The following is a 24,662-nucleotide window of genomic DNA, read 5'->3' on the forward strand; positions in this document are numbered from 1 at the left end:
GTCTATTTAAATTAATAACCACATTTTATTCACTTCGGTTGGTTCATATCCCCTGAGTGAACGCTTTAGGGATGCGACTGCCTGCAAATGGAAGCAAACGTTCATGATTACAGAAACAGATTGTTTTCTTGAAAAGTAACAATCAGAAAAGCAACCAAATCAATAAAACTCAAAAAATGAAAATCATCTGGAAGTTCTAAATAAAAAATAATACATTGTTATCTGGAAAGCAGTTTCACTATATAAACCTTGGCTTATCATTTGACCTTTTGTGGCCGTAGAGGAACATGCAATATTAATTGCAGCTTGAGTTTGATCCATCTTGTTAGTGTTTCCGAAGATATAACCAATCGATGAAGTCTTTGTGCTTTGCTTCATACACAAAGAACCTCCTGAGGGTATACGCACACGCGGTATTGAACAGACGGTATGTGGAATCAGAAAACACACCAACAGATGTCCTTGTGTCGAAGCTGTTATATTGTACACACAATGTAAATTTGTAAATGCGTTTCCATGCACACGCTATTGTTGATATCGAAGTAATACCCGTTCTTTTTTGTCTTTGTTTTTTGTCAGTCAGGTGTGTAAATGCTTGTGCAGCATCGTGACAGGGCTGCTCCCACGATGCACCTGACCAAAACCTTTACTTTGTGTAAAAATAAATAAATAGATGTGTGATATTGTGCAGATAAAGGTACTAAACCACATTTTTGTCATTATAAGGAAGGTAGACGGATTGAAATACATATTTGTTTCTTTACAGCGTGTAATTATTTGTAACATGAAACAGAATGTTTCGTGGAATTCAATATGCGTTCTTTTATTAGGATTTAATCCACACCCTTTGGCCAGACTCCAGTATTCTGTGAGAATATGGTGCAATGATGGTATAAGAGTATAATAATAGATATACGATATTCCAGATAGTGGAGAAAATGAGAATTTGTGGAAAAAAGTTACAAAACTCGATTTAGTGTCTATAATTGAGTCCAGTCTGTATATAATGAATGGATATATAGTAAATGAATATGGTTTTGTGAGGTCATCTCCGATCATATTAAACAGCATCATCTTACCAGAAAAGTGCGGTCAATGCAGCAGAATAAAACTGATGAAAAATATATGCTTGAATTATATATTTGTCTTGAAAAAAGCCAAAACAACCAAAAAAAAAAAAAAAATTATGGTCTTTCAGTTAGCCTGAGGGTGTTTTAGATCACAGAGATGAGAGAAGAGACCGCCTAAAATGTCGGCAATACGGATTTAAACCAAACTGACACACTAATGTCATAAGAATATCAAGGTCATGTCCAAATGAGGTAAAGTGAAGCAATGACCCAATTACCTTGACAGGCCAATTTGAAACCAGTAGCCTCTAATGTGGTTGGTGCCAGGTGGACGGCTCGCCTCGGAGAACACATTCAATTCCATCCATGCGCTTAAAACAATAACAGTTGATCAAAACACTAAAGAAATTGGTAGAGAAAGAACGATACACACTGGCAAGTATAAGATGGAAAGATTGTGCAGGTTAATATGAGCTCAGGACTCAGGGGAGGTGCTGCTCTACCTTCACCATAGGTGTAGTTACCAACAGGAAGGCAGGGTGCGTGCTACTAATATCAGAGATTGATGAATGTATCTGTGCCTCAAGATCCTGCTCCGGTCAGCCCGGTTGCCTAAGGCAATGTTTATTTTACATTAAAACCTCCCACAGGGTGAATGACTGGTTGCCCAGGGAAACAACGGCAATACTCCGCTCTGGCAGGAGGGTAGAGGAGGCTGTATCTTTCCTCATATTAGCCGGAAGCTTCGCTCCTTCTAATTTAGCCATAGCTGGTTGGTCCGTACTGTATGTAGTAAAGACAAAAATAAAACTTGTAAGGTCCTTTGAATGTGCTTTAATTAGTGGTGGAGGTTTTGCAGAAACACTACACTTCATACTGTATATTTAAAAATATTAATAACCATCAACAGGCGAATACATTTACCACTATGAGTTATTTGTGAAATGTATCATCTAAAAATAATGATCACGTATGGAAAATATTGAAACAGAAATAAGAGATGACTAAACTGCAGCTTGATTAAAGTCTGCTGCTGGAAGATGTTAATCTGACCGTGGGATTAGGAAACATCTTTCAATGGAATTGATTTCTGGTGCAGTCGACAAAGATATATAGAGAGCAATTGCCAGTAACATCCCTGCCATCCCAGATCTCGGTAAATGTTTCCCCCCCCAAAAAAAAGAAAAAAAAAGAAAAAAATGCCCGTCGTGATTTGATTCAACAGCATATCTAATAGTTCTTCCAGAGATAAGTTTGGATATAGTTTACGCTTCGTTACACGACCACCCGCTGCTTTCTGAATGTTGGAAAAATAAATCACTATCTCTTACTATTTGAGTCTCAGCAGTGCAAGTGTAAGAAGCCTTTAGAGATTACAAATTTACAGTCGGTCGGGATCCTGAATGGACGATACTTCGAGGCACTCTTTTTTTTGTTCCACGTCTTTTGGATTACAGACTTCAGGAAGTAGCAGGAGCACGAGAACCGGACTCAAAGAGCGTATGTTGCCGTTGCATCATATGGATTTTCCAGGACTTGCCCCGAATTTATTTGAGATGGAATATACATTTCATTTTTCCAAAAGACAATCAAGGTGTGTCAGGGGATTGGATAACACAGCAGATCCCGCTCCAGTTCCACGCGTGTCTGACGATGATCAGTGTTCCGACTGTTTTGAAATGCACCTGGTCAACTTTGACCTTCAAAACAAGCGTTCATTTCACTCTGAGAAATACTTTTGGAGACCAAATTTTGGTCCTTCTGCTCTATTTGCGTTATCTCTGCTCTGTGTATTTAAAATTCTGAGGCTTTTCATTTATTTTAAAAAACGTTGGAACCTTGTATCTGTGTTGACGAGTTTGATCAACAGTCTTCTTTTTCTCTCTGCTGTTCCTTTCAGGGTTCGCCACAGCAAATCCATCCATCCATCCGTCCATAGTACTATCAAGAACACACATTATATTGTCAGTGACAGTAAATATTTCCCAGCTATTCCGATCCCTTCTCTCAGTCATTCGCCAGTCTCTTTCTCTTAATCTTTCTGTGCTCATTTTCTTTCATTTTGATTTCTGCTCCTCCACTAACTGGTGAATCATTTATTTTTTGCATCTAAAATAAAGGGTTTAAAAAATGCAACAAAAAAAAGGTGGATGAACAATAGCAATCATTTACGTGCATCTCTAAATTTGTCAGTCACATGAGAGATAGTAGAAAATAAAAACCAGTGTTACTGTTCCCGAGTGAATTGAATCTTCTTCCTTTAATAGTGAACCCATGTTGGTTGGTTGTTGAAATTTTTGATGCTGTTACAAAGAAGCCAGTGAAATGATTGTGCAATGAAAGGATCACATATTAGAGATTTAAAAGGAAAAAAAAGAAGAGTAAAACAGTAGTTTTTGATTTTATGTCTGTGAGATCTTTTTTTTTTTCTTTTGTAATCAGAGACATGGAAGCCCTCCAGCCGTCTGACTTCAGTCCTTGACACATTTGAGCGGGATTCTTAGTTTAGTTTGGAAACTCATAGATCGAGGCCTCGTCTGTGCTCAAACACAGAGTAAGCTCCGCGTCTGTTCAATTAAGCAGATTAAAATGGGTTTGTTTTACGCTGCGCTCGCCCTGGTTGTGCCGTCTCCCATGACAATCGCTCAGAAAGCCGAACCATCAGATTTCTCTTCCAATTACTGACCAACAAGTAGCTTTAGTTTGATATATTTTGTTCTAGATTTTTTTTTTTCTTCTTTGACAGGCTCGTCCTGTTTGATGTCTTTCATGATCATAAATTCACAGTTGTTTTGGTTTTACATCAGAAAACTGATTATTACATAGAAAAGTTCACAGGGTCCAAGACGCGGGGAGGGATGAGTTTACAAACCCACTTTTCAATATGTCGCAGACAAAAAAAAACAATGGACTCATTCCTTCTTCCATTAAAAACTGAGCCAGCGGATGAGATAAGTGACATGGATTCCCTCAGCCTGCTATTTATTATAACTTTGTAAATATGTGAAATCATAATATTTGTATGAAAGACAACCAGATAGCCGGTAGGAAAGAAAACAAAATAAAATACTTTTTGTGATTATAAAGAGCAGCAGATTGAGTCCATGCATTCTACATGGTTGTTGTATTTCAGTGACAGCTGTCAGTCACAGTACACTGTAGCAGAGCACTGACTTCACAGCAGACCCTTTGTTTAACCATCTAAACTTTGGGATGTAAATGTGCTCAGCTGTTTTTGCTGGATCGGTCACCACAGTAACACGTATTGCTTCCATTTGACACGTTGCTTTGGCAGCTCCATGGCAGCTGGACATTTAAAATTCGCATTTGGCAATATAATTCATAACGCTCCACAACTATATAAATATTGCCTGATCAAATCTAATGCCGTTTAGTTGCCTGGCAACAGAGGCTAACCGTACTGCTGTCATTTTATGCGCTGAGACTACTGTAGTCGCGGTAAATGTCAAGAGTATGACACCTGCACGCTCAAAGAAGGGAGAAAAGCTCAAACTTCCATAAAGCTACCTGGAGTCTGAAATGATGGCTTTGTGTTTCATCTCCATGACCGATATTTCAGTAGTAGAGTCGCAGAGAAAAACTCAACTTGTCCAACACTGAAATTTATGAAACAAGGACAGGCGTTTTGTTAGGGGTGCAGGGCTGAGGAGAGTATATTCCAACCAAGATTTCAATTCTTTCTGGACACAGTAATTTTGCCGTGCTTATCGTGTACAAGCTTCCGTTGGAGTCGCCCAATGGCCGAGCGGTAGCAGCTTGACCAGTGTCTATGGGCGGTTGGGAGGAGAAGCAGCAGGGATTATATTGCCAGGACTACCAGTTAACACATTCAAGATGGAAAAATACAAACAATTGGAGAGGCTTTTATGAAATAATTCTACAGACATGTTGTACACACTGCACGTTGTGTCTCCGTTCCCTTGTTAAGAGTTGGGGATCCGGCTGCATTCTAGGGTTTTGGTCAAGATCAGTGAGTGAGCTGATGGCGGCTGAGCTGCTGTAGGTGTGGAAATTCATTAGTTCCGTAATTCTGTGCTGTCACTCAAGTTCCATGTGATTCTCTTTACTCAGTTAAACAGTTCTTTGCTTAATCTCAACTTTGGCAATATTGAATCTGTGTGTTTTATCTCAGGAAAGCCTAATCCCGTTTGCATTGCCGTAATTGGACTCTTCGTTAATGAGACGCTGACGGTGCAAGTTCCCTTTTTGGCTCTCGATCGGCGAATAATGAGGTTTACGCGCATTGTTATGTTTGAGCAGCCCACTCTTAAGCTTTTCATGAAATTAACACTGACTCCAGCCATGTTGTTATTTTTGGCCACTTTTTATTTTTCTGTGAAGACTCGCCAAGGTGTACCCGCGGGTCCAAGGGCAAAAGATGGTCGACGGTCCCGATCAACTCGAACCAAAAACCCTAAAAATGATCTGCGGAGGTGACCCTCGGACGTGAGGTTAGACGGTGGGCGGGCGAAAGGAGTCTGGACATGATAGAGTGGCTCCATTTGAGGATGTCGCCGGGTCCCGGGAGTGAGGACAGCCAACCAAGACAAATAGTGGTCCGGCCGGGTCCCTCGCTGCCTCCTATAAGACCCTCAGTCATAAATAGCTCGGACCGCAGCACAGGATGGAGATGGTATGTCATCAGGCGTGGTCCCGGCCGGGGCTCTGGCTCCCTGACGAAGAGGGTATTTATCACTGTAGAGTGATAAGGCAAGGCTATTATTGTTTCAGCCCTCTCCCTCCTCCTTTTGCTCCCACTCCTTTTTAACGCAACACATCATCTCCTCCTTTTTCTTCCCCTCGCACTTAGTCCTCCCTACTTGTTCTCTCTCCTTTATTTTCATTTTTTACCCCCACACCCTCCGCCATCCCGTCCCCACCCTTGTTTTTTCTCTGCGTTTTCCCTTGACTATCGTTCACACCCTTTATGTCTCTCAGCCGCCCCCCAATCCTCTTCTATCTATAGCTGCTTTTCTCTGCGCACAGGTGATCGGACTGGAGACACAATGACTCCTGGGGATGATGATAATCAGATAGTCGGTACATAATGACCATACTGGGGTTTGGCGCCGAAGCAATATTCAAATATTAATCGGCTGCGGAGCCGATTCGAGAGGAGAGGGAAGTTATAGAAGAAAGCGTGAAATGAGACTGAAAAAAAATGAGAAGAAGCATACATTTGTCCAAAAGGATGTGCAAAGAGTTTGTTTTTCTGTTTTCTTGAGCTTTACTTATATCATTGGATATTATAAATTCCTTTTATCCTTTTTTCTGACTTCCTGCAAAAACAATGCTGTTTTTTTTTTTTTTTTTACCTTTTTTTATTATTATTATTATTGCAATGCTTTTCCAATCTCTCAAAGCTTTGTGGCACCCAGACTTCAACTCCCAGGATTCCTTTTTTTGTTATCCTCTCCAGATGCGTGCGTGGCGCAGCAGCCAGTGCCGTCTCCTCTCCCTTTGTCTCCCAGCGAAGCAGCTCGGCTGTCAGGAAAACGGAAGATGGATGACTTATCACAGAAAGGTCGCCGCTGGCGCTCTCACCTCATTTAGATGCTCTTTTCATCTACGGCTCTTGCCAGCAGCATGCCGGCACATTAGACTAGCGTGAAGACCATCGCCGTCCCCATGTCTGTGTTTACAAATAAACGCTGATGAGCTCAGAAAGGGAGCAACCACCGCGTGCCTCGCTCTAATTCTTCCCCAGTGACACATCAGCTGTGACAGTGGTGGTTCTGCTGCATGTCAGGGTAGCCTTCTAATCATCGGCGTTTTGATTTGAGCAGCTGTTTCTTGGTATCACTAGCAGTGGGGATTGGTTAGTGGTATGTTTGTGTGTGTGTGCGCATGTTCGCACAGCATATCTATACTCTTTGGGGTGCAGTTAACACCCATCAGGCTGAGATGTTGAGCCACTATTAGCATTAACGTGATACGATGCATACGTAACTGTTCTAAATTGAGACTGTGCGCTTGTACATGTCAATGTGTATGTTATTATTTTCATCTTTTGTAATATAACATAATGATAATGTCTCTGCTTTCTACCATTGTCTCCTTAACGACCCAGTATGGAGCCAAAACAGGATTTTTGGCCTTCAGACCGCAGTTACTGTTCAGATGCCATAGGCCATGAGTAGCAGTAGGAGACAGACAGCCATTTAGAGGGCTGGTTCAATGCAGATGGATTATTGTTTCCTCCTCCGCCTTTGGCTATATACCAACCAGATGGAAATGGGACTTGATAAAATTAACAGAAATGTCCAATGGTCCAACAGCAGGCCAAAAAAATGATCTCCCATGCTCATTCAATAAATGATGGAGAAGAGGGAAAAAAAGAAATGTAATTTCACAAATTCTATGCAGCCGCCATTGTTTTCCCTTGTTTATGCAAATACAAATTTCCCTGTTAATCTGCAAATTGGCAGATGTTTTAAAATTTTAACTTTCTAGTCATAAAAGTCCTGGCTGGGTTCAGATGCTGACACGGGTGGCTCTTGCTTCCAGATGTCGCAGATGTTGTAGCTGTGAACGTTGCCATTTGATTATTTAATTTCACACCACATTTTCTGCACCGTGAGACCTTTATGAGCTGAGTTTATCAGATAGTGAAGGAGAGAGGCAGCTTGATGCAGCTTCTATCACTAAACTTCACCCCCAAGTCTACACGAAAAACATCGTTTTTTTATTGTTTGTCGTTAGGTTTCAAAACAATACCCTTTATTTTATGTGCACGCATGTGTGTTTGTGTGTGTGTGTGCGTGTCTGGGGGTTATCCCATTGTCCTCCAGGCACGCTGTTAATCTTTGAGTGCTTTGGACCTTTAGGCTTTGATTTTATGTTTGTCTCTCTCTAAGGCATTCTGTTTTTTTTTGTTATTTGAATTTTCCCAAGTGGCTGCCTTACTGAGCTATTAGCTGAGTGCAAAACATTACAGAGATGCTCAGTGACGAGGAGAGGGAGTGGGACCTCTATACCCCTGACCCATATTGTGGTACATTAAGCATATCTGCGGTTTCTTTCCCCTACATACGCTCAAGCCCACAAACACACCCTCTCTCAGCCTCATACTTTTTTTTCTTCCATTTCCCCAGCCTTCTTCTCTGGCTCTCTCTTCGTCATACTCATTTTGTCTTTATTCCCCTCATTTACTAAACGGCGTTTTTCTTTTCGTCTTAATGCACTCTCGCTTCTCCTCGGAAGGAAGCGAACTGAAAGCCGGGGAGTTCAGCACTCACGGGCAGGTTGTTCATCAGTGTCACAGCAGACCCGCGCTCAGCTTCATTACCGACTGGCTAATGGCACAGATCACTGCGCTTTATTTGCTATAATTAGCCAGCACCATTTGCCCATCATTGCCTTACTACACTTATGCTGGCCTCTTGCCTTGCCAACATTCCTACACACTCGTATGTATGTATGTGTGCGTGTGTGTGTGTGTGTGTGTGTTCAGCCATCCTGCACATGAACGCTTGGTCGTTGAGTCCAAAAGAGTCATTAAAAACCTATACCGGCTCATCCGTTTGACATCCTCCATTGCCTTGTGTCAACCCTGTCTCATAACGTCTTGCCTGCTCGCGGCAGGAGACGCCATGAGCCTTGTAAAACTTTATAAGGTCTGTGCTTGTAAAAAGAAATGTGAATGCATCGTAGAAGCAGTGAGAGAGAGAGAGAGAGAGAGAGAGACCCCAGTTAAGTGCTGACTGAGTAATGACTGACAGGCCAAGTGAATATATGCAGTAGGAAGTGGTTGTAGTTATGAATGTGGTTTCTTCTATGCTCGTCAAGGGCTCTCTTGAATCCACTTGAACAGCTATCTGGTTCTTCCAATGACCTTGACACAGTTGTCGAAAAATTATCCATCGGTGAGCATGTTTCGCTGTAGTGTCGGACCTAGTGTCGGATGTTTACGGCCCCTTGGACATGTTGAGGACAATTCTATAAATGTTATTTTTTCATTATTTTTCTATGTGATGATTAATAGGGTGCTGCAAAGTGGCGCAGTAGTTTGGTGCAGGGTTTGATCCGACTGCTCAACTCTAGAAATTTCCATAAACATGACAACCCTGGCACCTATGAAGACCAACTGAATGTCAAACCAACTGCACACAATTTGTTAACAATAGGTATCCCGATGCTGCTATTCTGCACTTGTACTGTCATATAATGTTCTTTTCATAGTATTACATCCCGAGCAGTCTAGTCCGTATAATGTATATGCCAATTCTCTGTCTATATACATTACATTGTGCTCATTTGTGTCTGTTTATCTTCTGGACATTGGGGTCTGGTGAAACACAGTTTTGAACTGTGCTATTACGTCACTAACTGCATGATCTGATTAACAATAATGTTCACTTTGACTTTGACTTTAACTTTGATTCCATCAGGGGACCTTTTTGTGGAGAGCGGATGTTCTCCCTGGGTCTGAGCGGGGTTCCTCCAATTTCCAACCATCCCAAAGCATTCAGCAAGTTCACCGGAGACCCTAAATTGTCCAGACATGAATAGGGGGAGTGAATGGTTATATGTCTATATGTGACCCTGTGATGGACTGGTGACCAGTCCGGTCCGCCTTTCACCCAATGACTGCTGGGATCCAGCTCTCCCGCGATCCGGAGTGCATGACGAGCGGAATATATATGAATGAGTAAAGGAATTCTTAAATGTTGGTGGTTACATGTTGTCACCGTTGCGGTTGACACTATACACCATGAACTTCTAGTTCACCCTGCCTATTTATTCTTTGAACTTTCCACAAATGGCAACACACCCTTCACACAATCTCCCCTCTTTCTCCCTCCACCCCTTGTGTTCTTAAAAGCTGCAGCATCTAGTTTTGTCCCATGCATTTTTAATCATGTTTCTCAATTGAGCAACCAAGGGGGGGGGGGTGAAGGAGGGTATTTTACGGTGCTTGGGATGTTACCCCGAGCCCGACTTACGTCACAGAGAGGCAGTCGGCGTACTCTCGCTAAGAGGTGGCGGAGGAGATCAGCCTCATCAAACATTTACAGCGAGCATGTTGTTGCTGCACACGTGTCCACTTAATGACTCCTCATTCTTTTCTCCTCTGCATACCTACTTCCCTGTCAGTGGCCCAAAAGGGAAACTTCAAGGCTACATTTTAACAGCATGTATATTGTGAAATAGAACAGATGAAGGAGATTAATTTGCCGTCGGATGTCAGAACTGTCGGGCCCACTTCAGCCATTTGAAAAAGGACAAATCAAAATTCAACCATGCCAAAGAAGCAATAACCACCATGTCTTTATTCAATAAATAAAGTCTTTCTAATTATCAACACCCATGAAATAGTTTCATTGCAAGACATCCTGATGGTTACCGAATAACTCTGTAAGTAAACAGCATGAAGGCGCCCTCAGTCCTGCTGCCCTGTGCTGTTGAAACACGCCTGGCGTTTCTGCGTGGGAGTGTTTTCTTGCACAAATTAGACCCCATGGTACCAGCAGCTAAGCCTCATTTGAATTGTTGCTGACCGCTAACTCTTTTTCTCATGGCTACCTTTAGCATGATAATGTTAGGACAATTTGATATTCTATAGAATATATATTTAAAAAAATGGATGGCATTTATGGCATCCTCACCAGCCTGCACAGGCTCCAAAGGGCCTTTTTAAATATTCTATGCTGCATAATTTAAGGTTTAAGGCGCTAAAGGCCACAGGTGCCTCAGGGGGGGTTGTGTCAGATGAGGTCAAAGGGCTAAGCTGAATATGAAGAAATGCAGTTGTAGTTGTACACAGAGCACAGCCAAATTTGACCACTGCATTTAAACCAACATGGATGCACCATGAGCAGAAGGCAGGTACAGAACAGCAACAGGGGAGCAGTTAGAGGTTCAGTGTCTTGTGCTCAACCACGCTTTGACATGACAGACTAGAAGGAGCTGGAAATGGAACCAGGAATGTTCGGTTCCAAGGACGACCGCTCTAACTGCCAGTGCCACGCCACCCGTGGCTCTCAGTAATCTGGCAAGGTCAGGGTCACTTGTATGAACTTGCTTTGTAATGTGACTGATCACATGTATAATTTATTATTTCTGATTATAAAGAGCAAAAGCAAAAGAATGTTATTTTTGTTTTTCAGTTATTCTATAACTGGACTTTTATCATATTGTCTTTCAGAGTCAGTGGGTTAAAACAAGCCTCCGTGTCTAAGTCCAAAAATTATTATCTTACATTTAAACAGCTGTTGATCCATGTTTGCACTGGATGTGTGCTGGATTTTCCCATAAAGGAGATTGTGAAGAAACTTGTTATTAGATAGTAAATACCATGGTGACACCACCTGCTGTGGAATTCAATATTTGCCCCTGCTTCAGGTTTAATGCGGATTTTGTCTTGATGGCGTGGTTTGCGAAAACTACCCACACGGCCGCTGTGAAGGTGATTTCTGACCTTTCAATACTCAGCAGGAAAAGGAAAGCCTTCTTATTTCATGTGAACACTATTCTATTGTATTCCTCCCTGTTTCAATTCTCCCCTCCCATCTCAGCTCTTATGCTTCTATTTCCATGACCTCCTCGACAGCATGGCGGCTCTCATCTTTCTCCTCTTCATGCGCAGTTCGACAAGCTGCAGACTCGTATGGAAAGAATATATCACTGTGAAGGGATGATTTTAATGCGGATTTCTCCCAAAGAGCTTCTCCCCGAGTGTGTTTTTTGACTGAGGCCAGTGACCTACCATCACGCGGTGCCACTGCAGCGGTTGATTGTCTCTGAGAATCTCAGACTGTTATTGTCCTGACATATAAATGACTTTTCATGTCCATTATAAACATCTGCGGGTACAGGAACAGATTTTCAATGGAATAACAGAATCTATATTCATTAAACCAAGATATTTTTGCTTATGCTGGCATATAACCCCGCCCCCATCCTTCAGTAACACTCAGTTGTTGTTGAAGGATGGCTTGAGCCGGCTGTGCGTCTTCAACCTGCCGCTCGTCTTTCACTCACTGTCCGTGTTCACACTGGGTGGACGACAGGCTCCTTATCACTGCCGGATGTTTGAAAAATAGTGAATCTAGTTTGTTGGCCGGCTTTTGTCATGACTGTTTGTAATACCTGTGCTATACGGACTTTTATACGCAGTTTTATGGAACGTCAGCTCATAATGCTTGAAGTATGGACATTATAAAAAGGGACGTGGACCCTAAACTAACTGTCTGGGCTCACCCTTTAACCACAATTGGTCCTATACCTAGTAAAGGCTGGAACTGTAGAGCAGTGGTTCGCGTTCAGCAAAAGAAGTTCCCTGGTTTGATTCCAGCAGGCCGTAGGAGGCCTTTCTGTGTTGAGCTTGCATGTTCTCCCTGTGTCTGCATGGGTTTCCTCCCTTTCCATCATCAGGACTAAGAATTTCAGATTTACTGTCACTCATTACCCAGTCAGCACTTAAATGGGGTCATAGCTACCCTAGAGGGAACTATAGGCATAAAGCCTAAAGTAAAATATTGACTCACACATCTGTTTAGACCTATTTGTTTTAAGTGCAAAAATATTGATATATATAAATAAATTCGGCTTTTTAGCTGATGTAATAATTACACTTGAATTATGCACATCATGGTTTCTTTAATTTTTTCGACATGCCGTTACAGTCTGGGGGACCAGATTATCGAAGTGGGTGGTAAAAGGATGGAGTGCCACAGAGGCAGGCGGATGAAGAATTCACTGCCAAAACTGTAAATGTTTACCAAAGTGGCCATTGTATGCCGCAGATCTTTAGGGCTTAAAGATTCTTATTCAGATTAAATATTCCCTCGGTAAGAGCCTTGGTATTCTCGGTGTTATTCGGGCTTTGTTTTTGTCCTACTAAGTCTCTTCCACACACACGTCTTCATTTCTGTGTTGTCCTATGAAATCTGTTTGCTACCAAATATACAGTGGAGAGCCCAGTGAGGAAACTGTCAGGGTTGTCTAACAAGGAGAAAAACAACATAAAACTTTTTTTTTTACCCACACACACCAGTTCTCTATGCAAAGAGTGAAATTTGTGTGGGCCTCTTAGGATTTAACACCTGTCGAACAGAGATCTGTGCGGGAGCAGCAAGTTTAAGGATATTCAGGAATTTATTTTAAGGGAGCAATAAGAAAACTTTTTTATAATCCTTGTCCCTATCCGCCACACACACACACACACACACACACACACACACACACACACTACTACCAACATTTAAATTAATGCTGTGAAAGAAACAAAACACCTCCAAAAACCGCAATGTGACATCTTGTCTCGCTCCAAAACCCACTTTTTTTTTTAACTGTCATGAATGGAATCTCACTTTTACATTTTCTCCCGAAGACATTATCTAAAACCAGGAGTTTTTTTTCGACGGGCCTTGGCTTTTTGTGGTCCACTCCAGGTTCATTGTTAGTTTGTCCTGTAGCTGGAATGCGATACTGGACCTTTTCCCAGTATCGCACTTTTTTTTGCCGCCGAGTGTACATTGGCTCATTAACAAAAAATTGCATAGATTTCAACTTCCGTCACCCACGCAAACCAAGATACGCTGCTAGCGTCCGTCACACCCCTTGGCGCCAAGACAGCTGGCTCTTTTAAAAAAAGGAATTAGTTTATGTCACTTTGATGCTCCATCAGTCCAAGTGTGAACGCACTGCTATTGTCACCTAATGCTGGCTTTCTTGCTTGGCTTGTAATTTACATGGCAGTTGTTCTTCTTATTTTCTCTGACATTAGCTAGCTGCTTACTCCAAAAAAAAAAAGAAATTCACACCTTATCTCTGCTTTGCAAATGTACTTTTATCATGCCTGTTTTTTTTTTTTTTTCATTCTTTCTCTGGTTTCTGAGGGTTCGTTCAATCGTTATCCGTAGCAGGGCCCGAGCTATCGTCCTTCAGCCTGTCAGGCTCCGCAGACACGACCATTATGAATCCCACCACTTGTATCACAACTTAAGGATGATGTGATAACACTGATTTATAAGGTATCGTGCAAGACAGAATGAAAGGAAACGTATACAAGAGAATGGCAAGACCAATGGTGCTGTTTGGTTTAGAGATGGTGGCACTGAGGAAAAAACAGGATGCAGAGCTGGCGTTGAGATGTTGAGATTCACTTTGGGAGTGACGAGGATGGACAGGATCAGGAATGAGTCCATTGGAGGGACTGAGATGTTTGGTCATGTGCAGAGGAGGAATAGTGAATATATTGGTAGAAGGATGTTGAGGTTGGAAGTGCCAGGCAGGAGGTCTAGAGACAGATCGAAGGGAAGAGCTAAGGATGGACTGAAAGAGGACATAAAGTTAGTTAAGTTGAGAGAAGAGGATACATAGAATAGGGTTAGATGGAGGGGGTTGATTTGCTGTGATGACCCCTGAAGGGAAAAGCCAAAAGTGCTACCAGAATAAATGATCCTCAAGTAGTAAGTAAGTTATCTTAACCCTCATATTATGTAAAGGGTCAATTTGACCCATTGGGTCAATGGGTGAAATGGGTCAAATTGACCCTTAACATAATATGAGGGTTAACAGCTTAGTTATATTTGTCCTGGGTCATCATCACCATCACCCAACACCAGATCCAAACCAGCCATATCTTTTAAATTTGACGTGCTACAACAGGATAATTATTGGTTTAAAACCAATGATAAAAACATGATAAAGACTTGCCAAGCAGCTGAATATTAACTTAAATCTGATGTCATAACAATGTAAATAAAATGGCACAACATCATGCTGGAGTGGTTCACGGTCACTGGCCCCCAAAGCTACAGGGTTGGATAGGACTCTGGGACTCTCTATGTGGAGTTTGCATGTTCCCCCAGTACCTGCGTGAGTTCCCTCCGTGTTCCGCCCATCGTACTAAACAAACAAGTCAAATGAAAATTCTTAATTATCCATATCTGTGAATGGTCCAGTGCCTCCCCCAACATGAGCTCTCACCCGCCCACTGTCAGCCTGGTTTGGCTCCAGCCCCCACTGACTCTGTGCACAGAGCAATCAGTAGAGATAAGGAATTTATAATGTCGTTCCAACATTAAAACATCATTAGTGAAGTGTTTGTAAATGCAAAAAAAAAAAAAATATCTGCACAAAGTTTATGAGTTTTAACTTTTAACACAGCTTCCAACCACCGGGCATCCATGGCAAAAGTCATGTCATTAAAATCTTTTTAATTTTCAATCATTCTGGCCTCTGCAATCACTGCATGAGGGTCTGCGGCTGTAAAAAGTTTCAGAAGGCAATTAAGGAGGTGCTGCACAAACTATAGTGTGCTGGAGGCAGCGCCGTCTTCTCAACATAATAGACTTCCCCCTTCGCTATCTTAGAAATCAAATCGAGCTACTGTCGTGGCGTGGCTGTACATTGATTCTGCTTTAACATAAGAGAGAAAGCTGATTAATGATTAGTATTCTGCCTGTACCTCTGCTGCTGGCAGAGCTCACCGTGGATTGGCTTCCATTAACCCGCCAGTCAGCTTGTCATTACTTCATTAGAGCCGGCATGGAGGCTGGAGGAAGTTCTGTCACAGTTCAAGAAGAGGGAGTGACTTCCGACTCCCCGCTGCTCACCATGGCTGTCGGATTCACCTTGGCTCCCCGCCATCAGTGAGCGTCGCTGTCCACACCTCCGGCCTTCCTAAAGCCCTAAAGACCGTGATAGAACAATAAAGAAGTGTTTTTTTGAGGAAAATTTCCTCCGCAGGGAATCCACTGGAAGTTTGAATGATGACAACCGTAGAAACGCAAGCCTAACAAGCTGCAAATAAGCGCACACACATAAATGGACTCTTAAGTATACCGCCAAAATGTTAAGAGCATTAAGGACTGGTAATGCATGTGTTGGTAAATACGGGAAAAAGCAAACACTTTGTAATTACAGCGAACAGTAGTGGTTTAAACCTCTTCCGATCCCCGGCCCGTCACGAAAAAGCACCTCTTGATCTCAATAGCTGCTGACAGGCCTTTGAGCAAGACAGTTAACCCTCCCCTGGGGATGACTGGTAATTGTTCAAATTGAGTTTTTACTCCCTTTGCTTGAAAAGAAGGCTCCTTTTAACGATGTGCGTATCACTATCACGATAAAAATACCTCACCGCATCATTTTTGCGTTTATAATATTTATATAACCAAAATGCTGCAGAATGTTGTTCAGTTAAAACGCTGTTCTCTCCGCTCCCTCTCTGACCGGCATCGGGAGAATTGTTTCAAAGACTCTCATGGGGCTTTTTTAACGCCATCATTGTTGTCTAATTTTAAATCCCTCACATTTTTCTTAGACATTGACTAAACATAATATTTCTTTGTGTTGAACACAAGAGCATCTCGGTGAAATACCTTTGACAACTGAAAGTGCTGTTGTCGAGAAGCCTCTGATAGGGATAAGCTCAGCTTTGATCATCGTAAACGCTTGTTGGACCAACAACAGAGCGACAAATATTTCGGCAACATTTTACGGAGCCATTTTGTGTTTAACGCTTTGACAGCGCCGAAATGGTTTCTCACTTCTTTTGCAAGAATCGTCGAGTAGCCGCCTTGGAAAAGCACCTCGCGTCAGCACTCGCTCCGCAGCCTATAGGGTATGGGCTGGCTTGTTTTTTTCTGTCTTTCTGTGAACATTTGCCAGAAACACATTTTTCCCTCTTGAAATTCTTTTCCTGCCAAGACTGGCCATGGGGATTCAGCACTTGCCATCTTTATGGAGCATCTTACACGCAGAGCCAACGCCTGAGTGAGCGACGGTGTGTGTTTGTGTGTGTGTGTGTGTGTGTGTGTGTGTGCGTGAGTTTAGATTTCACCCCACTGAAAAGACAGAGATCAACAAAGCTACCAGGGATAGTTGCCAGAGTTTGGACTATTGGTGTTTATATATAGATACTTCTTTCAGATATATATTTTTTGGCAAAAATATTCAATTTTTCTTGATTTTACAGATTTATGGCGCCCTACTCAGTAAGGTTAAAAGCTTCTTTTACTTTTCTCTATCAAGATTTAGTGGTTCAGAGGTTTCTCCCCTTTCTTTCTTAACACCACCGATAAGAGACTTTAGTCTAAGAGTACCGGTTTGAGGCATCTGAGGCGATATATACACAAACAGGCTGAGGTGAAGGAGCGTCTCACCTCCCTTTTCAGTGTGTCGGCTGCACGAATTAGACTTAGATAAACGGTTTTATCGAGATGCGCTGTCAGGTGATTCGTGCCATGATGTATTTCATGTTTTCTCACAGGAAGAGCAAAATTACAAAATGAAAAAGCAAACTCAATCAAGGGCTACATCTCTTCATGGGAAAATACACAGTTGCATCAACTGTGGGTAATTTGTTTGGAAGTAATATCTTTTTTTTTTTGGGGTCTTTTAAATAGCCATATTTATATGCACATTCAAATTAGCAGCTATTTTTGGTGTAACATTTAGGATACTTACTGCAACATGAAGATAAACATTGGAAAAAAGGTTAATTTATCCCCAAAAAATCCAACGCATTGGAAAAGAAGTGGTGTTTTCTGACTCAGCGTTGGTCGGGGAGGTTCAGGAACAATGCTCTTATGTTTACTTTTTGATCTGGTTGAGCTTTGATGGACCCTGGAGGCTGCGCTGAGACGCTCCATGTCGAACTGGACTGCTGCCTGACAGTTTTGAAAGCTTGACGCGGCTCAAGTGGCCAAGTGACATGAAAAGCGCGGCTGAAGGCCTTCCTGTTTTTCACTGGCTCTCACATTTTGTGATCTCAGGCTCTCCTTGAGGTTGCCCCGCCGTTCTGGAATTCTCCTGGTCCCTTTAAGAAGACCAGAATCTTTTCAGAGAGGGCCCAGATGACATTCAGATAGCTCTGAAAAACAAACTATCAATACAAAGTATATTTGCCTGAGACCTTCATTGTTTGCAGCTGCTCAGGAAAAAGCCGCTCTCTTTGTCACAGTCTGTTGTATAACAGTTACATCTTTTACATTCTGATCCTGCAACAACTCTGGTCTTCAGCTGTTATAACCCCCTCTGCTGGAGCGTAAATCACATTTTTAGTTTGATCCCTCGCTGATTGTCTAGGACCAGATATCCTATCACGCCATTTTCATTCCTTCCCTGAGCTCCACCTGCTCCTAAATTGTTTCACTGGAGCCGACAGGGTTGGAGACCCCCGGTAGCTCACAGCTTTGGATTCTTTCTGTAGAGGTTAGCTTGTAAATCTCAGCGCAAACCAGTGAAAGACATTTGAGGAGGAGGCTCAGACAAGAAAAAAGGAAAAGTGACATTTTTACCATTTTCCCTTTTGGGTAATTGTCGGCTGCACAGCAATAAGGTCCCTGATCTGATTCAGCCAGGGGGGCTTTGAGTGTGGAGTTTGCATGTTGTCCCCGTGTCTGCATTGGTTTTCTTAACGTTCCAAAAACACACTGGAGGTTCATTGGAGACCCCATATTGCCCCGACTAGTGAATGAGCGAGTGAATGGTTGCACGTCTCTATATGTGGCCCTGTAAACAACTGGTGCCTGATCCAGGGTGAACTCCGCCTCTTGCCCAATGACAGCTTGCACCCTTGCGATCCTGAATCTGCGTTAGCAGTATGGATAACAAATGAGCAAATGACTGTTGAATGCCCATGAAGCTCAGTAAAAGCACCTAATGGCCCTCAAACAAACACAACCTAATGCTAGCACCAACTCCCCCCTCCCCCCCGGTGTAAATCCAACTTTGCCCTGACGCCTTAAATCCAGTCATAGTGTTTAAACCTGTAGGAACATCTATTTAACAGCTCCTCGGGCAGCGCAAGTATTGTGGACTCCTGGTTTTCCGGTCCCATAAATATATAAACTGGACACACACACACACACACACACACACACACACGCACACACACACACACACACACACACACACACACACATAAGACATACCAAGTCCAATACAGCCTACTCAGACTCATTGTTAAGAAGACATATTGGAAAACCATTAGCTCTCATTATACTTTATGGCCACCCGTCCCCCCACCACCCTGTCTTTTAATCACAGCCCATTCCCCGGTGTGTCCGTTTGTCTGTGTGTACAACACGGCGCGTCTGGCTGCATGTTTGTGCACATACTACACCAAACCCCTACACTCAGCAATAGTAATGATCCACTTTCAGTGTAATGCATCTGGGATGCCGAAGTCCTCTCCCCCCTGCTTTTTATAGTGGAGTCGATGGCAGAGGCGCCACCTTTTATAGCAGCTCATCTCAGCAGTAGCGATGTTGTCAGCCAAATGGGATCAAATGACGTGCAATACAAATAAAAAGAAATTGGAGTGAAAAGAGTATGGATTTCCTTTTTATATGAACTCCTCGAAGAGCGAGAAACCAATGCGGGACCTTAGGAGTGTCCATTTGGTTCTTGTAACACCAAATAACCAGACGCCCGTAAAGAGTTGAATATCCTGTCACTGCTGTACATTGAATTGTCCCCCGGTTTGATCATCCGTGACAGGGCGTGTGCACGTATGTGCAAGCAGCAGGGAGCGGTGCAATTTTTGATCATATTGTCTGTAACAGAAAAAAAAAAATCGCACATAAACTCACACTCATAGAGAGTGGTTTTTAATTCCTATTGTTCTCCCCCTGGCCCTGGAAACTGTCACCACCGCGCAGGAAAACTCCCATAATCCATCTGCAGCATGACAGCATCCTAATATCTGCAGCAGGAAAAAAGCTATTCTTTATGTTTCTCAATTTTTGTTGACGTTCCCCTGTCCCCCCCCCCCCCCCCCCCCCACACACACACACACACACACACACACACACTCACACACACACACACACACACACACACACACACACACACACTTACACTCACTTTCTGCCTAACATCCCATTGCCCCTCCGGACTGATTATTACTCTTCTCAGTCTATCAGCTTTTCCAATTACAATCTTTTCCACTTAATCTGATTTTCTCCAGAAACTTTTATCTGGCTTTAATTACAGTGTAGAGGCTCAGAGAGGGGAAAAAGCAAAAAAACAACAAAAATCATAATTGCTGAAAATGATTGTTGACCAAAGCCCTGATGGTTACCAAGATATTATAATTATAATTATGGTATGGACAATGATAATGATAGAGATGAGTGATAACGATATTGTTAATGATGGCGATGTGGACGATAACTATTTGAGCAACATCATTTTTTTGTCACCTTGGCGCAGATGGAGAGAGGCAGACGGAAGGGACGGATGCCAGCCGCAAGAGAGACACCCGCTCCTCCGCCAGCCACCACAAGAGCGAGGACACCAGCGATAGCAGGGAGGACGAGGCGACAGTGAGTTTCTTTCTGTCTTTATTGGTATTGCTTGGCCGCCCCGCAAGGAATACTAATGCAACAGCACTACCGAAAGCGCTTGTCGATGTGATGATGCTCGTTGCAGTCCCGGAATTAATTATGATCCAGAACTTTGAGCACCGGGCGAGGGTCGGGGAAACCGATTGATTAAAAAGACGAGCCGGGATTCACTTTCAAATACTTAGCACATGACCGCAGCAACGTGAGTTTATACATTGACGGACGGTTTATTACGTTTATTTTGTTCAGGTTGCATAACGGAAGGGAAAAAAAAAATTCCACAATGTGAAATAATAAATTGCTTTTGAAAATAAGATAGATATTTGACTGAGAAGGCTGAAGTTTCTGGGATTTGCTCATGTGGAGGAGAAACTGGAAAAGAAAATGTTTGAACAAGTAAAGAGAAAAATTTGTATTGAAGTTTCGTACATGAGGAATTATTGATTAATATCTTGGTCGTGGAATTTGAAGCCGTCTTAACAACCAAACATGAGCTTCAGTCGGTTTTGCCAGTTTTGACCCAGCAGTGGATCTTTTATTTTGCAAAATGGCACAACTATCTGCACATCTCCAACATCACTGGGATTTTCAAATTCGGTGTTTTTATGTAAATTCATGCTGTAGTGCACTGGTTGCCACAGTCTTTTTAGACCAAACCACCAGGTGAGACCTGTTTAGATGCACAAAGTCCATGACACTAATTGACTCTTCAGGGCTGCGAGGGTCAAACACATGAACACAAACAGATTCCGGTGTAGTTTTTAGCTTCTCCCTCATGCAACAGAAATCCTCTCACACGCTCTCATCTCCACTCAAGTGTGTACTCAAGCTTAACAGGCTTTTGTTTCGTATCTCCCTGCCACCGTCGTACATATCGCAACCGTTTTTTCTTTAGAAGTACTCGCCAAGATTTCGGCCTCGTATGGCAATGAGTGGCCCTCCTGGCACCATAAGTCTCCTCCCCCGTCCGTTTTTTCCCCATTCCCTCACAGCAACCTCAGTTGGGTGAAATTGCTTGTGTCTTCCTCCCAGTAATTGCACTGTCATAACACTTGGAGACAACTCTCTGCCTCTCACAGGATATGAGAGCTGACCTCTGGAATTTTTTGGTCTGTGTTTTCCAAAAATCATACCCACAAGTCGGGGAAGATTCTGCGCATGACCCCTGGTCCGCGATGCCGTAATTTGAAACAGCAAAGTCCAGTATGACCTTCAGTTGACATAAAACATATCAGGTTCCTTGATTTGTTAATTCAACAATTCCACAAATCGTTATAAGAATCGAATAATTTTAGCGACTTGAGAAGGGGCGGCACAGTGGAGCTGTGGTTAGCAGCAAGAAGGACCCCGGTTCGGTTCCGACAGGGGGTCTTTCTGGGTGGAGTTTTTTGTGTTCCTCCTCTGTCTATGTCGGATTCCTCCAAGGGTCCAAAAGCAGGAGGTTCATTGGAGACCCAAATTGCTCAGACATGTGAATGATAGAGTGAATAGTTGCATACCTCCATACGCCGATTTGTGATCGACTGGTCCAGGGCGAACCCAGCCTCTTGGCCAATGAGAGCTCGGACAGGTCCCAGTACCACTGCAACCTTGAGTGCAGGATAAGTGGTGTAGATAACGAACGAATGAATGAATGAATTTATGAACAGCAAATGGACACTTGGGAATCTTAACCTTGTCCAGGACAGCAAAACACCTGTTACTCACGATGCCTACCTAGGAATGTGTTAAAATGATTGATGTGCAGGCGGTAATTAAATTCTCTCTGTATGTTTGGCAGAGGAAACATACAGATGCGAAGAGAGAGGGATCACAATAAATCAAAGGCATATTGTCTGCCAGAAAACAAACAGCTGCTATTTCTTTATCTGGTACAGGATTTCATGAATAAAGACAGTGGTGAGACACCAATATTATGATGTTTTAAAATACCCTATATGCTTTTGTGGTTAAGGTTGCCTTTGCACAAACTATGTTAAGGTGTGAGAGTTTCTGAAGACTTCAATATGGTTGTTGCTAACGCTGATTCGAGTGACAATTGGATGCACTGTTTACAACTCAGGAGCGTACACAACCATCATTGCTGCAGAAGCCGACAAATTCAAACTTCGAATTCAACTCGTTACAATATTACTGTTAAACCGCCGAAGGGTGCGGCGGAAAAGACGAGCACGATATATCTAATTTCATAAAATGCCGTCGTCCTGAAAATCGATTTACGGAAAGGCTTTTGGGAAATGTGCTTGCAGAGATAAGAGTCATGAGGAAAAGCCCGCTGTGGTTCTTCTGAATGGCCCTCCTCTGAACTCTAAACCTGAAGATAGAGTTGAGACTTCTTGGCTGTAACAGTCGAGCAAAAAAGGCGACAAAGAGGATGAGCCTGTCAGCCCCTGCGCCGAGCTCAATTTTCACTTGCATTGTAAGCATTCTGGCGAAGTCCATAAAAACGTGGATGAAAGTTTACAGCATTCTCATTATATAGTTTAATAGCATTGCTTTATCATTTGCTCCCTAAATTATAGGGAATAGATTTGTTTTGCTTCAAGTAATGTTCTCTTAGAAGTACTCTGCTCCGTACTGCGTACATAGATGGCAAACACGCCGTAAATTACAAGAATTATGACACGGGAGGAGAAAATGTTCCACGCTGCACGAGCTGTTTGGAATTGCGATGTGAGGTCTTTAAGATCGTGTTCGATTTAAGCTTGTCAATCAGAGCGTTTTACCCATAATAAGCCCATAGCTCTATGCGCCAGTGAATTTGCATGCTTTCCTTCATACTTCAACATCCAGCCCCTTTAACAACCACAATTTTCCTTATCTATAATTTATGCTCATTTACCGGGCCTTTGTTCCTGCGATGCTTAACCTCTGAGTCCTTGGGCGTTGCGCGTGTGTGTACAATAATGTGTTTAAGATCTTAAGTTTGCCGCACTCTCAACATCAATATATGGAAAAAAATTTAGAGCAAGAGAATTGATGCCCTCGGTCGATAAGGGACCGCCTCAGGAGGAGCCACCCACTTAGAAAATGTCAGCGCCAAAGGTTAAAGCCCGAGTCCGCGTTCCCGGGCGCAATGACTAAAGATAAGGTCTAACTTGTGCATGTGTGTGGTAGCAGTGACTCAGTATGCTCAGTGTAGTGCGATATGGGTCAGGGGGACGGAGGCTTCTCTCGCTTGTTTTCCTTCATGTTGAAGCTCCTCCGGTGCTTTGAGCTACACTAATAGCTTTCTAAATTCACCGTGTTAGAAATTTCAGACAATGAAACTGAAATGGGATGGATGGAAAATGTCGAAACCCCCCGGGGAGCTGTGCTCTCAGGATTAATAGACAACCTAAAAAAATAATGGGTTTGCAGCCAGGCTTGTATTTAGTGCAAACATTCATTTGGGTGCTGGATAGCAAGAACACACAAACAGCTGTCAAGCACACACAAACACACACACACACACACACACACACACACACACACACTCACACAAAGTGAAATCTTGGCCCATCACTCACGAAACATTTTATATCTCTCTATATCAATGACAGTCTATCCATTTTCTCTTTTTATTGTCATTTTTTCCACTACTGGTTTTTTATTTTGTTTTTTCCCAAAATAGCAAATACATGTGACAGTAAGTAAGTGATCCGTGTCTTGGTGAGAGTAAATTTTAAAAGCGGAGTAATAGTGTTTGAATCAACAAAGGGTTTTTATTTGGATGCATTTTTTTGTGACCAGTGTTAGTCTTATCCATCTTGGCAAAGGCGATATTGGTGACAGTTGAAACCGAGGTGAATGGTAGATTCTGAAGACTCATGAAGACCCAAGCATACTTGAACTCCTTCACCTCAGAAGGAGGGGAGCCAGCATTTTCCAAGACAGAATTGTGGTCTTTGACTCAAAGGTCACAAAAGCCAGTAAAACCACATCATTTGAAAAAAGAGAAGGAGAAGCAATGAATAGAAAAGTAAAGAAGCGATTTTCCACCCTCAGGTGATTACCTCATTTTTCGAACAGATGTGATTTCCACTTTAGAATAGAATAGGATAGAACTTTATTTATCCTGAAGGAAATTCTTTTGCCGTATGGCTCCAATATTACATTCATTCACCTGAAACCTGATATTGACTTTATTACTGTCAGGTTTGCTTCTTGCAGAAAGGGGAGGAGTTATAAAGTTTGATGGCCACAGGTAAGAAAGACTGTCTGTGGCGTTCTGTGGTGCTCCTCGGTAGTCTCAGTCTACGGCTCAAGGTTCTTTGGTAGGACCTCCGTA

At 42.6% G+C, this 24,662-nt stretch overlaps 1 protein-coding gene across 1 annotated transcript in view; it reads left to right on the forward strand.

The window, feature by feature from the left end:
- Positions 1-24,662, forward strand: part of b4galnt4a (beta-1,4-N-acetyl-galactosaminyl transferase 4a) — a 154,971-nt gene that overhangs the window by 33,915 nt on the left and 96,394 nt on the right. Inside the window, exon 2 of the mRNA XM_086162593.1 lies at positions 20,259-20,371. Coding sequence (XP_086018719.1) covers positions 20,259-20,371 — 113 coding nt within the window. The remainder of the gene's footprint in view (positions 1-20,258; positions 20,372-24,662) is intronic.

The sequence above is a fragment of the Fistularia commersonii genome, chromosome 17 (assembly GCF_037954325.1).
Source record: "Fistularia commersonii isolate RoL2024-O1a breed Wild chromosome 17, RoL_Fcom_v1.0, whole genome shotgun sequence".
NCBI classification, from domain to species: domain Eukaryota; kingdom Metazoa; phylum Chordata; class Actinopteri; order Syngnathiformes; family Fistulariidae; genus Fistularia; species Fistularia commersonii.